This window comes from Schistocerca americana, chromosome 4 (assembly GCF_021461395.2).
Source record: "Schistocerca americana isolate TAMUIC-IGC-003095 chromosome 4, iqSchAmer2.1, whole genome shotgun sequence".
NCBI lineage: Eukaryota > Metazoa > Arthropoda > Insecta > Orthoptera > Acrididae > Schistocerca > Schistocerca americana.
The window spans coordinates 438,131,689-438,146,171 of record NC_060122.1 but is presented as its reverse complement, the minus strand read 5'-3'; the positions used below and the strand labels follow the sequence as shown (position 1 = coordinate 438,146,171).

Sequence of the window (14,483 nt, the reverse complement as noted above, 5' to 3'; positions counted from 1 at the left end):
TTGATCGGTTCTTCTTTCATTTTTAATTTGGAACAGAGTTTCACAAGCATAAGTTGCTTTTGGGAGGGTTACAGTTTTATAATGTTGGATCTTAGTGTCTATTGACTGGCATTTCTTATTATATGTTGACCAGGTTACACCCCAAGTTGTGCTTTTTTCATTTTGTTGGTTCTATTTATCATGTTGCTTTCTCACCCAAGTTGTGCAAAATAATTTCTCCAAGATATTTAAATTGTAGAACTGTGTTAATTGCTTGATCATTTAAGATTTTTATCTATGCAAAGAGGTTTCATGGGCATGATTTCAGTTTTCTCAAAAGATATTTGTAATCCTATTTTTGAAGCAATTTTCTGGAGGCTTGTGATCTGAGCACAAATTTCTTCCATGTCAAGGGCTAAGAGAGCTAAATTGTCAGAAAACCCAAGGAAATTTGTGCTCATTGCTGGTTTTCCTCTAATTTTGATTTTACATGGATTTTCTTTTTGCCAGATTGTCATGGTGTCATGGAGGGCCATCATGCATCTTGCATGATGTCCGTGGCGAGCACGGGTCCCCAAGCTGGGTCTGGTGTTGCTTCCACTTACGTGTGCCCGGCCCCTCACTTTCATCTGTCTTATCTGACCTCTCTTGGTCAGCCCTTGTTCTTTACTGACCCCGATTGTATTACATATGGAGGCCTAGGGTGTCTTTCATTTTCATGCCTTTAATGGCCCTTGTCTTTGTTCAGCCAATTTCTTCAATTCTCGAAGTGTCAGACCCCTTGTATTTTTTTCCGTCTTCACAATTTCATGTTGTCATCTTTCATCCTTCATCATAGAATTGTAATTCGAGGATTTACCCTCACAGCTAGGTGACACCTTAGACAGCCGACCATACTCATATTAGTATAACTACATCCGAACATCACATATAAGAACCAGAAGATTGGGAGAATTTGACTTTTTGCTTGAACGTATGACCAAATACTATTAGAATTATTTCCATGGGACCAGGGAAAGATTGTGAAGTGTAACGTATTTAGACGTGCTGGATATATTGCACATGCAAATAATTGCTGTTTTGAAGCAAATTCAACATGACTTCAATCAAAAAATGTCAATTGAAAAAATTATTAAATTCACAGAGACAGACGGGGTGGCAGCTACTGCATTTAACAGGGACAATTGACCATACTCCTGGAAAAAAAAGTTCAATGTTTTTGAGTACTATCACCTCGTCATTCTTGCAGAATCTTCCAATCTGATGTGTTGATATTCTTATCCACGTATTCTACTAAATACTCATTACACATTGCCAGTTGTCAGATGAAGGCTGATTCTTTGGATTGAAAGGTTCTGCAAGAATGATGCTAAACTAATACTAAAGGACTTTTAATATCACTGACAGTGGCCACAAAAGCTTACGTCCTTAAGACAACACTCTTAGCTTAGGTTACAAAGATTAATTGGTTGGAGGTGGAGATGATGGGGCAAGGAAGATATGGTGGAGAATTGGCTAAGAGGGCTCACCATGTATCGAAAGGGGAGAAACAATGGTGAAGGAAAAGGAGTGGGAAAGATTAGTAAGCATTGTGCCAGTATTCTTCAGTTATGACAGAAAAGAGAAGTAGAGTGAGAAGTACATGGGAAAAAGGGGGGGGAGGGGAAGGGGGGGAGGGGAAGGCATAGTGAGCATTTATGCAGGTGAAGAATAAATTTAAAAAAATTGGCAAACACAGTGAATATCTGGAAGGGGTGTGGGGTTATATTAACATGTTTTTTTAACTGCATTATTCTCTCCACTTCCCACTTGCTCTTTTAAGTTTTATGTTTACTGCTATCTCTTCTGTTATCTCCACATTGAACCTGAGACAAGTGTATTATCTTTGATAGCCTACTCTCACATCTTCTCTTTAATCATTATTTTCCCTTGTCCCCACAATGGGTGTGTACCTTTAACCTGTTGTCTGTGTGACCTATCTCACCTTTGCCACCAATCCCTCTTTCCTCCCTGAAGAAGGCACATAAGTTTCAAAAGCTGAGATAGTATTTTCTGGTTCAAGTATGATAAATTTTGTCTCCAGAAGGACAGCAATAGCCAGCTTTGCTGTTCCCAGTAGCTTAGCTTTTTTCTGAATCACTGTAGTAAATAATGTACTTTAAATTTGATAAAAATTGTCAGTAAAGTTAAATTGTGTACGGGTCATTTGTGCTATTTATATAAGGGGGGAGGGTGGGCTCCTGAATATTTGGCCTACACCTTATCCCCCTTCCCTTTTGTATGCTAATATTGTCCTTGTCTTTTTGTTTCCATCAGTAAAGGAAAATTATGAAAATCTGTAATGTTCGCATCAGTTCTCTATTTTGTAAACATAAAGAATAAAAAGGAAGATTTGTAATGGTCATATTACATAGGCTTTCTAGAGCTATCTTCATAGTTAAGATGTTTTAAAAAACTCTAAAAATCAAATGCTGTTGCATTATAAATTAAATAATTATTCATGACTTCCCTCTACCATTTCTTGCTATAGGTTCAGACGTTGGAGATGTTGTTACAAGCCTATGATGAAGAAGATGCTGAAAATGCCCGTGCAGCACTCAACAGTCCTTTCATTAAACACATGGATGTGGAATACTCGAGGCTTGCACGTGATTTGCGTCTCCCAGAGGGTGTTGCTGTTCCCCGTGCTGCTGTTCGTGAAAATGCTGCCCCATCATATGTTTCTCCCAATGCTCCTCCTCCTGCTGCCACAACTGCTGGTGCTCCTGAGGTACATGTTACTTCATGTCATTTAAACAGCTTGAATAGAGATGCATCTATATATCTAATGGTGTCACAGCTAACTGAAACAGTATTACATGTGTGAAAAACAGTGACTTGATAATGCAGTTCTTTTAGCTGTAATTTGCATTTGTTAGACATGCCATTTTCATGAACTGAATGAACATTATGTACTGGTCTTATATTTTCTATATCTCAAGCTCATCATAAAGTCCTGTATAAATTGATTGGCATATATATTAATTCTGTTTTTACTTATTGGGTGTATGGGTACTGCACACTATAGCGAGTGGATGGCACAGGACGGATGTAACCAATTTGGCTCAAAGTGTTTGAGTAGAAGCAAATGTATGACCCTTTGAAGTTTGTGAAATATTTTGTCTGAGTGGGCCTTGGAAAACAGAAAACACTCTTGAAAGTTATTCGATTACTTTGTGAGCAAAGTTTGAATAACAATTGTACAGTTAGTGGTGTGGCACAGTTGGTAAGTGTAAGAGCTATGATTCGGCAGCTTTAGTTAGATTCACACTGTTACTTTTTATTTTATTTTATTTATTTTCAATATTATACTTCATGGAATGGCACAGCAGTTTTGACGGTGTATTGTGAGACATTCAGCAATGAGGAAGGCAAACTAACATTTACTGTGAAGATTGTTCTACCCAAATTTACTCCTTTTACTAATCCTGTGATGACTATTCTTATCACCAAGTCAAAAATGTAATTAAAAGATTACAAAGTGCCCTTGATTTGCTGCAACAACAGTGAGAATTATTGTCAAGAGAAGATGCAATTAAAATACACTACTGGCCATTAAAATTGCTACGCCAAGAAGAAACGCAGATGATAAACAGGTATTCATTGCACAAATATATTATACTAGAACTGACATGTGATTACATTTTCACGCAGTTTGGATGCATAGATCCTGAGAAATCAGTACCCAGAACAACCACCTCTGGCTGTAATAACGGCCTTGATAAGCCTGGACATTGAGTCAAACAGAGCTTGGATGGCGTGTACAGGTACAGCTGCCCATGCAGCTTCAACACGATACCACAGTTCATCAAGAGTAGTGACTGGCATATTGTGATGAGCCAGTTGCCCGGCCACCATTGACCAGACGTTTTCAGTTGGTGAGAGATCTGGAGAATGTGCTGGCCAGGGCAGCAGTTGAACATTTTCTGTATCCAGAAAGGCCTGTACAGGTCCTGCAATATGCGGTCGTGCATTATCCTGCAGAAATGTAGGGTTTTGCAGGGATCGAATGAAGGGTAGAACCATGGGTCGTAACACATCTGAAATGTAACTTCCACTGTTCAAAGTGCTGTCAATGCAAACAAGAGGTGACCGAGACGTGTAACCAATGGCACCCCATACCATAACGCCAGGTGATACGCCAGTATGGCGATGACGAATACACGTTTCCAATGTGCATTCACCGTGATGTCGCCAAACACGGATACGACCATCATGATGCTGTAAACAGAACCTGTATTCATCCGAAAAAGTGACGTTTTGCCATTCGTGCACCCAGGTTCATCGTTGAGTACACCATCACAGGCGCTCCTGTCTGTGATGCAGCATCAAGGGTAACCGCAGCCATGGTCTCTGAGCTGATACTCCATGCTGCTGCAAATGTCGTCGAACTGTTCATGCAGATGGTTGTTGTCTTGCAAATGTCCCCATCTGTTGACTCAGGGATCGAGACGTGACTGCACGATCCATTACAGCCATGCGAATAAAATACCTGTCATCTCGACTGCTACTGATACGAGGCCATTGGGATCCAGCACGGCATTCCCTATTACCCTCCTGAACCCACCGATTCCATATTCTGCTGTTCTGCTAACAGTCATTGGATCTCGACCAACGCGAGCAGCAATGTCGTGATACGATAAACCACAATCGCGATAGACTACAATCTGACCTTTATCAAAGTTGGATACGTGATGATATGCATTTCTCCTCCTTACAAGAGGCATCACAACAACGTTTCACCAGGCAACGCCAGTCAACTGCTGTTTGAGTATGAGAAATGGGTTGGAAACTTTCCTCATGTCAGCACGTTGTAGGTGTCGCCACTGGCGCCAACCTTGTGTGAATGCTATGAAAAGTTAATCATTTGCATATCACAGCATCTTCTTCCTGTCGGTTAAATTTCACGTCTGCAGCGTGTCATCTTCATGGTGTAGCAATTTTAATGGCCAGTAGTGTACATTTGATCATGCAGTATCAATTCAGTGCTCCCATTTTCACCCCTGTGATTAGATCTGCTCGGTACGCATCAAAATTGACAGAGGAAAGACTCCCATAAACGTGAATGAAGTATGCTTTCCACTCAAGCATATTTTGAAAAAAATGGTCTCACCCAAAAAATGCACTCACAAAATGTGCTTGGTGTGAGCAATATTTATGTTTTAAATGTTTCTTTGACTCCTGTCACCCAAAAAATTTAGTGTTATGCTCTGTAACATTACTTTTCTTGGGTGATAATTGTCAAAGAAACATTTAAAACGTGTGTATTGTTCACAACCTGTAATAAACAGAATGCAGATAATTCCTTACTAGAATTTTTGAAAATATTGCTTTTATTCAAAACTTCATCTAGTTATGAAAATGAACAGTTTAACTATATTCATCACTCAGATCAAAATAATCTTAACAAATTGTAAATTGTATATATTAATTTTGTGTATATAAATTGGGCTATTAAACTATATTTAAATTTTATAATTGATAGTTTAACATTGCGAGGAATAAAATACAACGAATAAAAGATATGGATAGCAGTGGGAATTGAACTCAAGCTGCTGAATTATCGCTCCTTATGATTCCCGACTGTGACACGCTACTAACTGCACAGTTGTTATTCAAACTCTGCTTACATCATAATCAGAAAACTACACCCATAATTTGGTCCAGTTTACTGAAAGGAGTTGGTTATATACAGCCTGTCACTGTATCCAGTCTTTTTTGAAACTGTATCAACCTGTTTGGCATGTGTAGAATTCTCCCAGATCGTTGCAGGATATTCTGATGGGGTGAATCATAGTGCCAGATGTCCAAAGCACTTTTTGTTGAGCACCACAGGCTATTTCTGTAGGTTTGTGGATTGTTTCTGTTCCTTGCAAGTACTTTAAGATTTATTTTTTTGATTTGAATGTAAGGGAATGGTCCACCTTTATGCCAAAGTATTTGGGAGTATTGCAACGAAATAGTTGTTCTCCTCTCCAGCTGATATTCAGTTTCCTTTCAGCTTCCGTATTTCTTAGATGAAATGTTTAAACTTGTCACTCCAGAACATGGTTTCAAATGTTTATCATCAGGTCCTTGACAGCTCTTTCCAGCTTCAATTTTACTTCTGCAAAGACTTTACCTTTGGCACCAATCACTGTACAACCAGCATAATGAAATGTTTTAACTCTAGACATAGTTTTTTGCTGTTCATATAGACATTATACACACAGTTCCATGAGAGAGGCCATTTTTCTGAACCCTCCATTGACTCTTTTTTGGTACTACTGGGTGGCAAAGTAGCTCCTATTTTGCAGCAAATATTGGATGAATTGTGTTAAGTGGTAATCCTTTGTGACTGAACACATTTCTAACCAGCTTTCTGTGGCTAGCCAAATCATACGCTGCTGTAAGGTCAATGAAAGCAACACCTATAAGTTGACCTCTTTAACATCCATCCTCAATATGATGGGCCAAACTAACCGTATTGCTGTTTTTGTGTGTGTGTGTGTGTGTGTGTGTGTGTGTGTGTGTGTGTGTGTGTCTCCGTCTCCTACTACGCCATACCGCAGGTGTTGTAGATGTGTGCACGGGTGCCACTTGGGCTTCCCTACAATGCTGTGGATGTCTGAATGAATCCTCAGCCACTGACCTCTCATTGCTGCATATGAGTTACTTCTATATCTTGGCGAATATATATAAAAAAAAAAGAGTATTTATCATGCAACATATATGCCTCATTGTGTACTATCACTTGCTAAAAACCTCTTTTCGGTATCTTGAATCATTCCTGACATGATGACATTTTTATGACCATGATTTGTGATGGACAAGGACGTATCATTACCAAGATAGACACGAAGCCCACACCCACCACATCTGGCTCTACAGATGAAGAAATTGAAGAAGTGTATGATGAGATAAAAGAAATTATTCAGATTGTTAAGGGAGATGGAAAATTTATGGTGATGGACTGGAATTCGATTATAGAAAAAGAAGGAAAAGTAGTAGGAGAGTATAGAATGAGGGGAAAGGAATGGGAGAGGAAGCAGCATGGTAGCATTCTGCACAGAGTATAATTTAATGATCGTTAACACTTGACCTAAGAATCATGAAAGAAAGTTACATGTGTGGAAGAGACTTGGAAACATATAAAGGTTTCAGATTCATTATATAATGGTAAGACAGAGCTCAGAACCAGATTTTAAATTGTAGGACCTTTCCTGGGCAGATGTAGACTCTGATCAAATTTTATTCGTTGTGAACTGTAGATTTAAACTGAAGAAATTTCAAAAAGATAGGAAATATAGAAGATGGGACCTGTATAAGTTGAGAGAACCAGAGGTGGTTAAGAGTTTGAGGGAGCATAAGGCAACAGTTAGTTAGAAGAGGGGAAAGGAATACAGTAGAAGGCGGATTGGTATCTTTGAGAGATGAAGTAGTGAAGGCAGCAGAGGATCAAATAGGGGAAAAAGACAAGGCCTAGTAGAAATTATTGGATAACACAAGAGATATTGAATTTAATTGATCACAGAAAAAATATAAAAATGCAGCAAATGAAGTAGGTGAAAGGGAATACAAATGTCTAAAAAATGAAATTTATAAGAAGTGCAAACTGACTAAGCATGAGTTGCTGGAGGACAAATGTAAGGGTGTATAAGCATATATCACTAGGGGAAAGATAAATACTGCCTACAGAAAAATTAAAGAGGTCTTTGGAGAAAAGACAAGCAACTGTGTGAATATCAAAAGCGCAGATGAAAAGTCCAAAGCAAAGAATGGAAAGCTGAAAGATGGAAGGCCTATATAAAGAGTCTATAAAAAGGAGATGAAGTTGAAGGCAGTATTATAGAAGTGGAAGAGGACATAAATGAAGGGAGACATGATGCTGCAAGAATGATTTGACAGAGCTCTGAAGGGCTGTCTGTGTAGAGGCCAGGTAAAATTCCCTCAGACTTCAAGCAGAATATAATAATTCCAATTCCAAAGCAAACAGATGCTGACAGATGTGAATATTACTGAACTACTAGTTTAATAAGTCAGGATTGCAAAATACTAACATAAATTCTTTACAGAAGAATGGGAAAACTGGTAGAAGCTGACATCAGAGATCAGTTGGGATTTTGGGACATATAGGAACACGTAGGCAACACTGACCCTACAACTGGACTTAGAAGATAGGTTAAGAAAAGCCAAACCTGTGTCCTGTGTTTATAGCATTCATAAACTTGGAGAAAGCTTTTGACAATGTTGACTGGCATACACTCTTTGGAATCCTGAAGATAGCAAGGGTAAAATACAGGGGGAAAAAGGGTATTTACAACTTGTACAGAGACCAGACGGCAGTTGTAAGAGTTGAGGGACGAAAGGGAAGCAGTGGTTGAGAAGGGAGTGAGACAAGGTTTTAGTCTATCACTGATATTATTCAATCTGTATATTGAGGAAGCAGTAAAGGAAACAAAAGAAAAATTTGGAGTAGGAATTAAAGTCCAACGAGAAGAAATGAAAATTTTAAGGTTTGCTGATGACATTGTAATTATCAGAGAGAGCGAAAGACTTGGAAATTCATTTGAATGGAATGGGCAGTGTTTTGAACTAAGGATATAAGAGAACATTAACAAAATAAGAACAAGTGTTTTGGAATATAGTAGATTTAATTAAGGTGATGGGGAGGGAATTGTCATAGGAAATGAGACATGAAAAGTAGTAGATGAGTTTTGCTATTTGGGCGGTAAAACAACTGACGATGGTTGAGGTAGAGAGGATATGTGGAGGAGGATCGCAAAGTCACACAGAATATTTATTTTCCTCCCATGGTATTGTAGCTGGAATGTTGAAATTTCATTATTATATTGTTTGAAGTTTGCGCTACAGAAGGTATTTTGTATTTGTGTGCAGTTCTAGCGAGAGAAGCCTGAATTACGAAACAACCGAAACAAACTGTCATCAACTTGTGAAGAGCAACAAAGTTTTGTTTGATAATTTTAGGCCAAAGGGCATAAGCCAAGTGAAATTCACAGGGACATGCATGACGTGTATGGGGACGACTGTACAGACTGTAGCAATGTCTCCAGGTGGTGTGCATTCTTCCAAGAGAGCCATGTGAACCTTAGTGATTTGCCACACTCTGGGTGGCCGGTAACAGCACAACCTGTGGAAAGTTGGAGCCATTTAGGCAGCAATTTTGAATGATCGGCACATGCAACTGTGGTCCTTACTGCAACAGTTAAACATTTCCTGTGGTGCAATGTACAATGTTGTTTATGACACATTGAAATTTAATAAAGTTGGTGCTTACTGGACGCCTAAGAACCTGACGGACAACTGCAAGGGCCAGTGAATGATGACGGGCTTGGATCATTTAATGTGTTACGCTGCAGACGGGAATGACTTTCTGAAACCAAACGTCACTGATGATGAGTCGTGCGTATCACTGCGTGCCTGAAGCCAGGCAGGCCACTATGGAGTGGACACCTGCTGGTTCTGCTGTACGAAAAAAATTAAGTGACTACATCTGTTAAGAAAGTTCTTGTGACAGTGTTCTGGGATATGCGTGATGTGTTATTGATGGGCTTTGCTGAACATTGGTCCACTGTGAATGCTGTAGCCTACATTAAAAACTTCATGACAAATGTCACAATATTAGTGCTGGCAGTGTCAAACTTCATGACAGTGCTCAACCCCAAGTTACTGCTCTTGTTCGTGAGAAAATCACCAAATTTGAGTGTGAGGTGCTCCAGCATTTACCATACAGTCTGGACCTTGCACTGTCGGACTTTCATCTATTTGTTCCTTTGAAAAAATTCCTGGCTAGCCAACACCTTGCAACAGATGTGGAAGTGAAATCAGCAGACCGAAGTTGGCTATACTCTAACCAAATGGGCATATTGAAACTGGTATCACAGTGAGGGAAATGTGCTGAGAATGTTGGTGACTATGTAGAAAAGTAGCTAATAGATAAAAGTTCATTTGTGAGTTTTTTTGTTTTATTACATATTAAACTTCTTGGTAATAAAATTATTGTGCATTAGTTTCTGATCTTTCCGTATAAAATGTAGACAGGTAGTAGCAAGAAAAGTGTTTTTGAAGAAGAGAAATTTGTCAACATTAAATATAGACTTGAGTGTTGGGAAGTCTTTTCGGAAAGTATTTATGTGGAGCGTAGCCATGCATGGGAATGAAACATGGACGATAAACAGTTTGGACAAGAAGAGAATAGAATTTTTTGAGATGTGGTGCTACAGAAGACAGCTGAAGATAAAATGGATAGATGGCATAACTGATGAGGAGGTACTGAATAGAACTGGGGAGAAAAGGAATTTGTGGCACAATGTGTTTAGAAGAAGGGATTGGATGGTAGGACACATTCTGATACATCAAATGATCACCAGTTTATTACTGGTGGGAAAATTGTGGAGGGAGACCAGGAGATGAATACGTGTTGGTGATTTTTCTTGAAAGTGTGGAATTCTCAGGGGATTACATTTTACTTGGAGGGAGGGAGGGGAGGGGGGGGGGGGGGGGGGGGAAGGAAAATATTGGGGGAATTTCGTAAAATCTCAGAATTCTGCATTTTCAATCTTTCCTTGAAATTGAATTTTATTAAGTTCATAAATCACAAATTTTAAAATATTTAAGATTTCAAAGTGTGTTATTTATATCAATATTATTCCACATAAATTGTCAATGTTTAAAAACTGTGTTTAAATTACTGCTTATTGTTGGTATGTAGTTTAGATGAAAGGAAAGAAAATTCATTATTGTGATGTGCTGCCACTCCCCACTCACCATTAACTTATCAGGAGCTTCTTGACACCATCTTGCCCCTCATGCTTGCATCTGCATTTCTCAGGGAATTTTTTTTCCAATCTTGAATAGCCACCCTGGAATTTAATAAGCAGATTCATGAGGATGTAAGTTGCAGTAGTTATTCAGAAATGAAGAGGATTGTGCAGGATAGAGTAGCATGGAGTGCTGTATCAAACTAATCTTTGGACTGAAGACCAGAACAAAAGCAACAACAACTCCATATCAGTTGGAACACTGTCTCTCAGCACAGGCACCAGCATTTGGCAAGTAGTACAGCCTTAACAAAAGGCACCTCAGCATGAAATGCAAAGAACATGTCTGTAGCAGTGAAAGAGTTCAGGACCCGTCAACAGGAAGACCTTACTGAGCAAAAGCTCGATTGCTGTTTTATAAGACGTTTGTCTGTAGTCAGATACTGTATTTCCATCACATACAAATGATGAAGAAGTAAAACTGGATGGAACTCCTCCCCCCCCAAGACTTTATAAGTCCTATTGCTTTGGCTTTCTGATAAAATTTGGGAATTTGCAGTTTTAAAAAGCAAGTGTTCATAATTTTTAATGGCCACTGCTTTGTAGCAGATCGAACATTTTCATTTGTTAATCTAGACCAGCAACCATCAAACTGTGGCTCACAGGCCACATGCAGCGCTAATCAGCTCTTCGTTGGCCCTTGGTTCTCAGCTGTATTGTATAATATATGAATCTAACAAGTCACAGTTGAATCCAAAACCATCAACGAATGTTAATAACGTCTTAGTGTGTAGGGTTCCTTCTCAGTAACAAACAAAATCGCTTATAGAGGTAGTAATTTTTTAAGATTTTGCTTAATTTTAATTGTCTGTAAATTCGGATAGCCACTGTGGGAGTACAGGATATGAGAGGAGGAACGTTTTATTTTTTGCCTCTTGGGCATGTTCGCATCATACCGATCAGCTGCTATGGTATAAGTGTCAAACGAAAGTAACATGGATTAATGAATGAGCATGTGTTATGTATTTGTAGCTATAAATGTGAAATTAAATTAAGGCTATTGTAATACAACACAATGAGCAGATGAAAAATGACATGCAAAACATTTAGTAAACATTAACGGTTATTCACATCTTCAACTTTTGTGGTCCTGTCCTCCTCAGTTGCTCGTAATACTACGGTATGTTGATGATTTTCACTTATGGACCGTCTGACAGCAACTGAATAAAACACAATTTTAGTGCCATACACGTTTCGCCTTTATTTTCTGCAAGGCATCATCAGTGGCAGGTTGCGTAGACAGTTTCTTACATATTACGCTCCTGTTGCATTTTTGGTCTTGTTCTTCCTATGAGCGCCAATTTGCTGTTTTTTCCGCATTCCACAGCACTATGCGCTGAACGCTTGTTTTAATGCAATGCACTGAACGCTTGTTTTAATGCAATGCGTTCAGTGCGTAGTGCTGTGGAATGCGGAAAAAACAGCAAATTGGCGCTCATAGGAAGAAGAACAAGACCAAAAATGCACTGAACGCTTGTTTTAATGCAATGCATTGCATTAAAACAAGCGTTCAGTGCGTAGTGCTGTGGAATGCGGAAAAAACAGCAAATTGGCGCTCATAGGAAGAAGAACAAGACCAAAAATGCAACTGGAGCGTAATGTGTAAGAAACTGTCTACGCAACCTGCCACTGATGATGCCTTGCAGAAAATAAAGGCGAAACGCGTATGGCACTAAAATTGTGTTTTATTCAGTTGCTGTCAGACGGTCCATAAGTGAAAATCATCAACATACCGTAGTATTAACGGTTATGTCTCATGTTGCATAATACATTTAAATATAAATACCATTACTGTTATTGTTCAATTAATCATCCGCTCACACAAAAACACAACACTTCATCAGGCAATCACAATGTCACAACCTTGTGGGTCATTGAGGATGGCCGATCTGGAACAGAACAGTAGACATAAAGTATTATGAATGGTGCCTACATATTAAAATGTTGGTGTTGTTGTGGGGTGGTGGCCAACTTATCACACCCTTACTATAGCTAGTCTACTGGGGGCCCGTAACATACTAATTTGTGTAGGATACTAATTAATGGTAAGAACAGGGCATATGCAGTCTGAGGTACCATAGCACAATGTCAGTACTGGCTTGTGAGCAAAAAAGTTTGATGACCACAAATGTAGACCCTGCATCTGCATTGTTCTTGATATATTTGAAAACTATATCCAGTTCTTTTAAGGTGAAAGAGGTTCCAAGGTAGTCCTTCTCAGTAGGAGTTTTCAAATCTTGCTTTAGTCTTACCATTCAGAAATAATTTGATCTGGAGAAACAGTGGCTGGGTCATTGTTCCAGGGTGAGTTCCCACCTGCACAATTCAGAAACACTGGTGTTGGTAGGAAGGATCCAGATGGCACAGGCTGTGAAGCAGTCACTGAAGTGAAGCATATTCTGTTTGACAGCACATTTAGCATCTAGATGGAAACAGACCACTATCTGCCAAGTCTACAACAGCTTCCAAGTCTCCCCCACATCTCTTCATAGCCAAACTCTGCCTTGCAGACCTACTACATTTACCACACCCACAGAAAGTTCCTTCCACCACTATACAGAGTCCAGAACCTAAACAGATCAGAAAAACAGTGATGAACATTTCCTCCAAAAGCCTTAGTCCAACAGAAGTGTCAGTGCTTTCCAAGGGGTTGCCTTACACCCTTCTCCCTTATTCAATTGTGCTCAACTTGTCAAAGGCCTTGTCGTCTTCTCTTGATCGATACACTGGAAGTACTTTTTCACCACCAACCCTACCAATCACACTCGACCTAAAGCCTATGTTGAACCCTGCCTGACAAGGTTCACTCCTCCATCCAGTCTTTATCCACCCCCATGGCCCCCAAATCACCCTCTGTTAATGTTTTGGAATTTCTTAACTTCAAATCTTGCCTCACAATCATTCCTCAAATCCCTCAAATGGAAACTAACCTTATACCCCAGAAAGAACCACTATCCACCACCTACAAACTGATCCTGACCTTATGATCCTACATACCAAGAAATGCTCCACTACTGTGGTTTTGAACAGCAGCTGTCAGATTTGTCAACCTACAGACCCTGTCACAATGAACCCATTCCAGAAATCCAACATGATCTCCAGTCTCTCCTCAAATCTGTAGGCCCATCCCATAACTTCTCCCCAGAATTAATCTCTCTCCTCACCCCTACAACTCCCCACACTCCTGTCTTTTACACGTGTCCATAAGTCCATAAGCCCTCTCACCCAGGATGCCCCATTTTTGCCAGTTACTGTGTCCCCACTGAGAGAATCTCTGCTCTCGTGGACCATCACCTTTGACCTATTAACAGTAATGTACCCTCTTATATAAGACACCAACCATTTCCTCCTCGGGCTCTCCACAGTTCTTGTACCTTTATCACATGGTTCCCTGCTTGCCACTGTTGATGCCACTTCCCTCTCCACTGACATCCCTAGTGCCGACGGCCTTGTTGCTATTGAACACTAGCTGTACCAATGCCTGACTGACTGCAAACTAAAACCTCGTCCTGGTCACCATGGCCAATTATATCCTCACTTGTAATCACTTCCCCTTTGTAGGCATCACCTACAAACAAATCCATGGCACAGAAATGAGCACCCACGTGGCATAATCCTATGCCTACCTATTCATCGACCATCTAG

At 39.6% G+C, this 14,483-nt stretch overlaps 1 protein-coding gene across 1 annotated transcript in view; it reads left to right on the top strand.

Annotated features, from left to right (window-relative positions):
- Positions 1–14,483, top strand: part of LOC124613026 (gamma-soluble NSF attachment protein-like) — a 139,592-nt gene that overhangs the window by 62,461 nt on the left and 62,648 nt on the right. Inside the window, exon 8 of the mRNA XM_047141588.1 lies at positions 2,510–2,749. Within this exon, the coding sequence (XP_046997544.1) occupies positions 2,510–2,749 (240 nt within the window). The remainder of the gene's footprint in view (positions 1–2,509; positions 2,750–14,483) is intronic.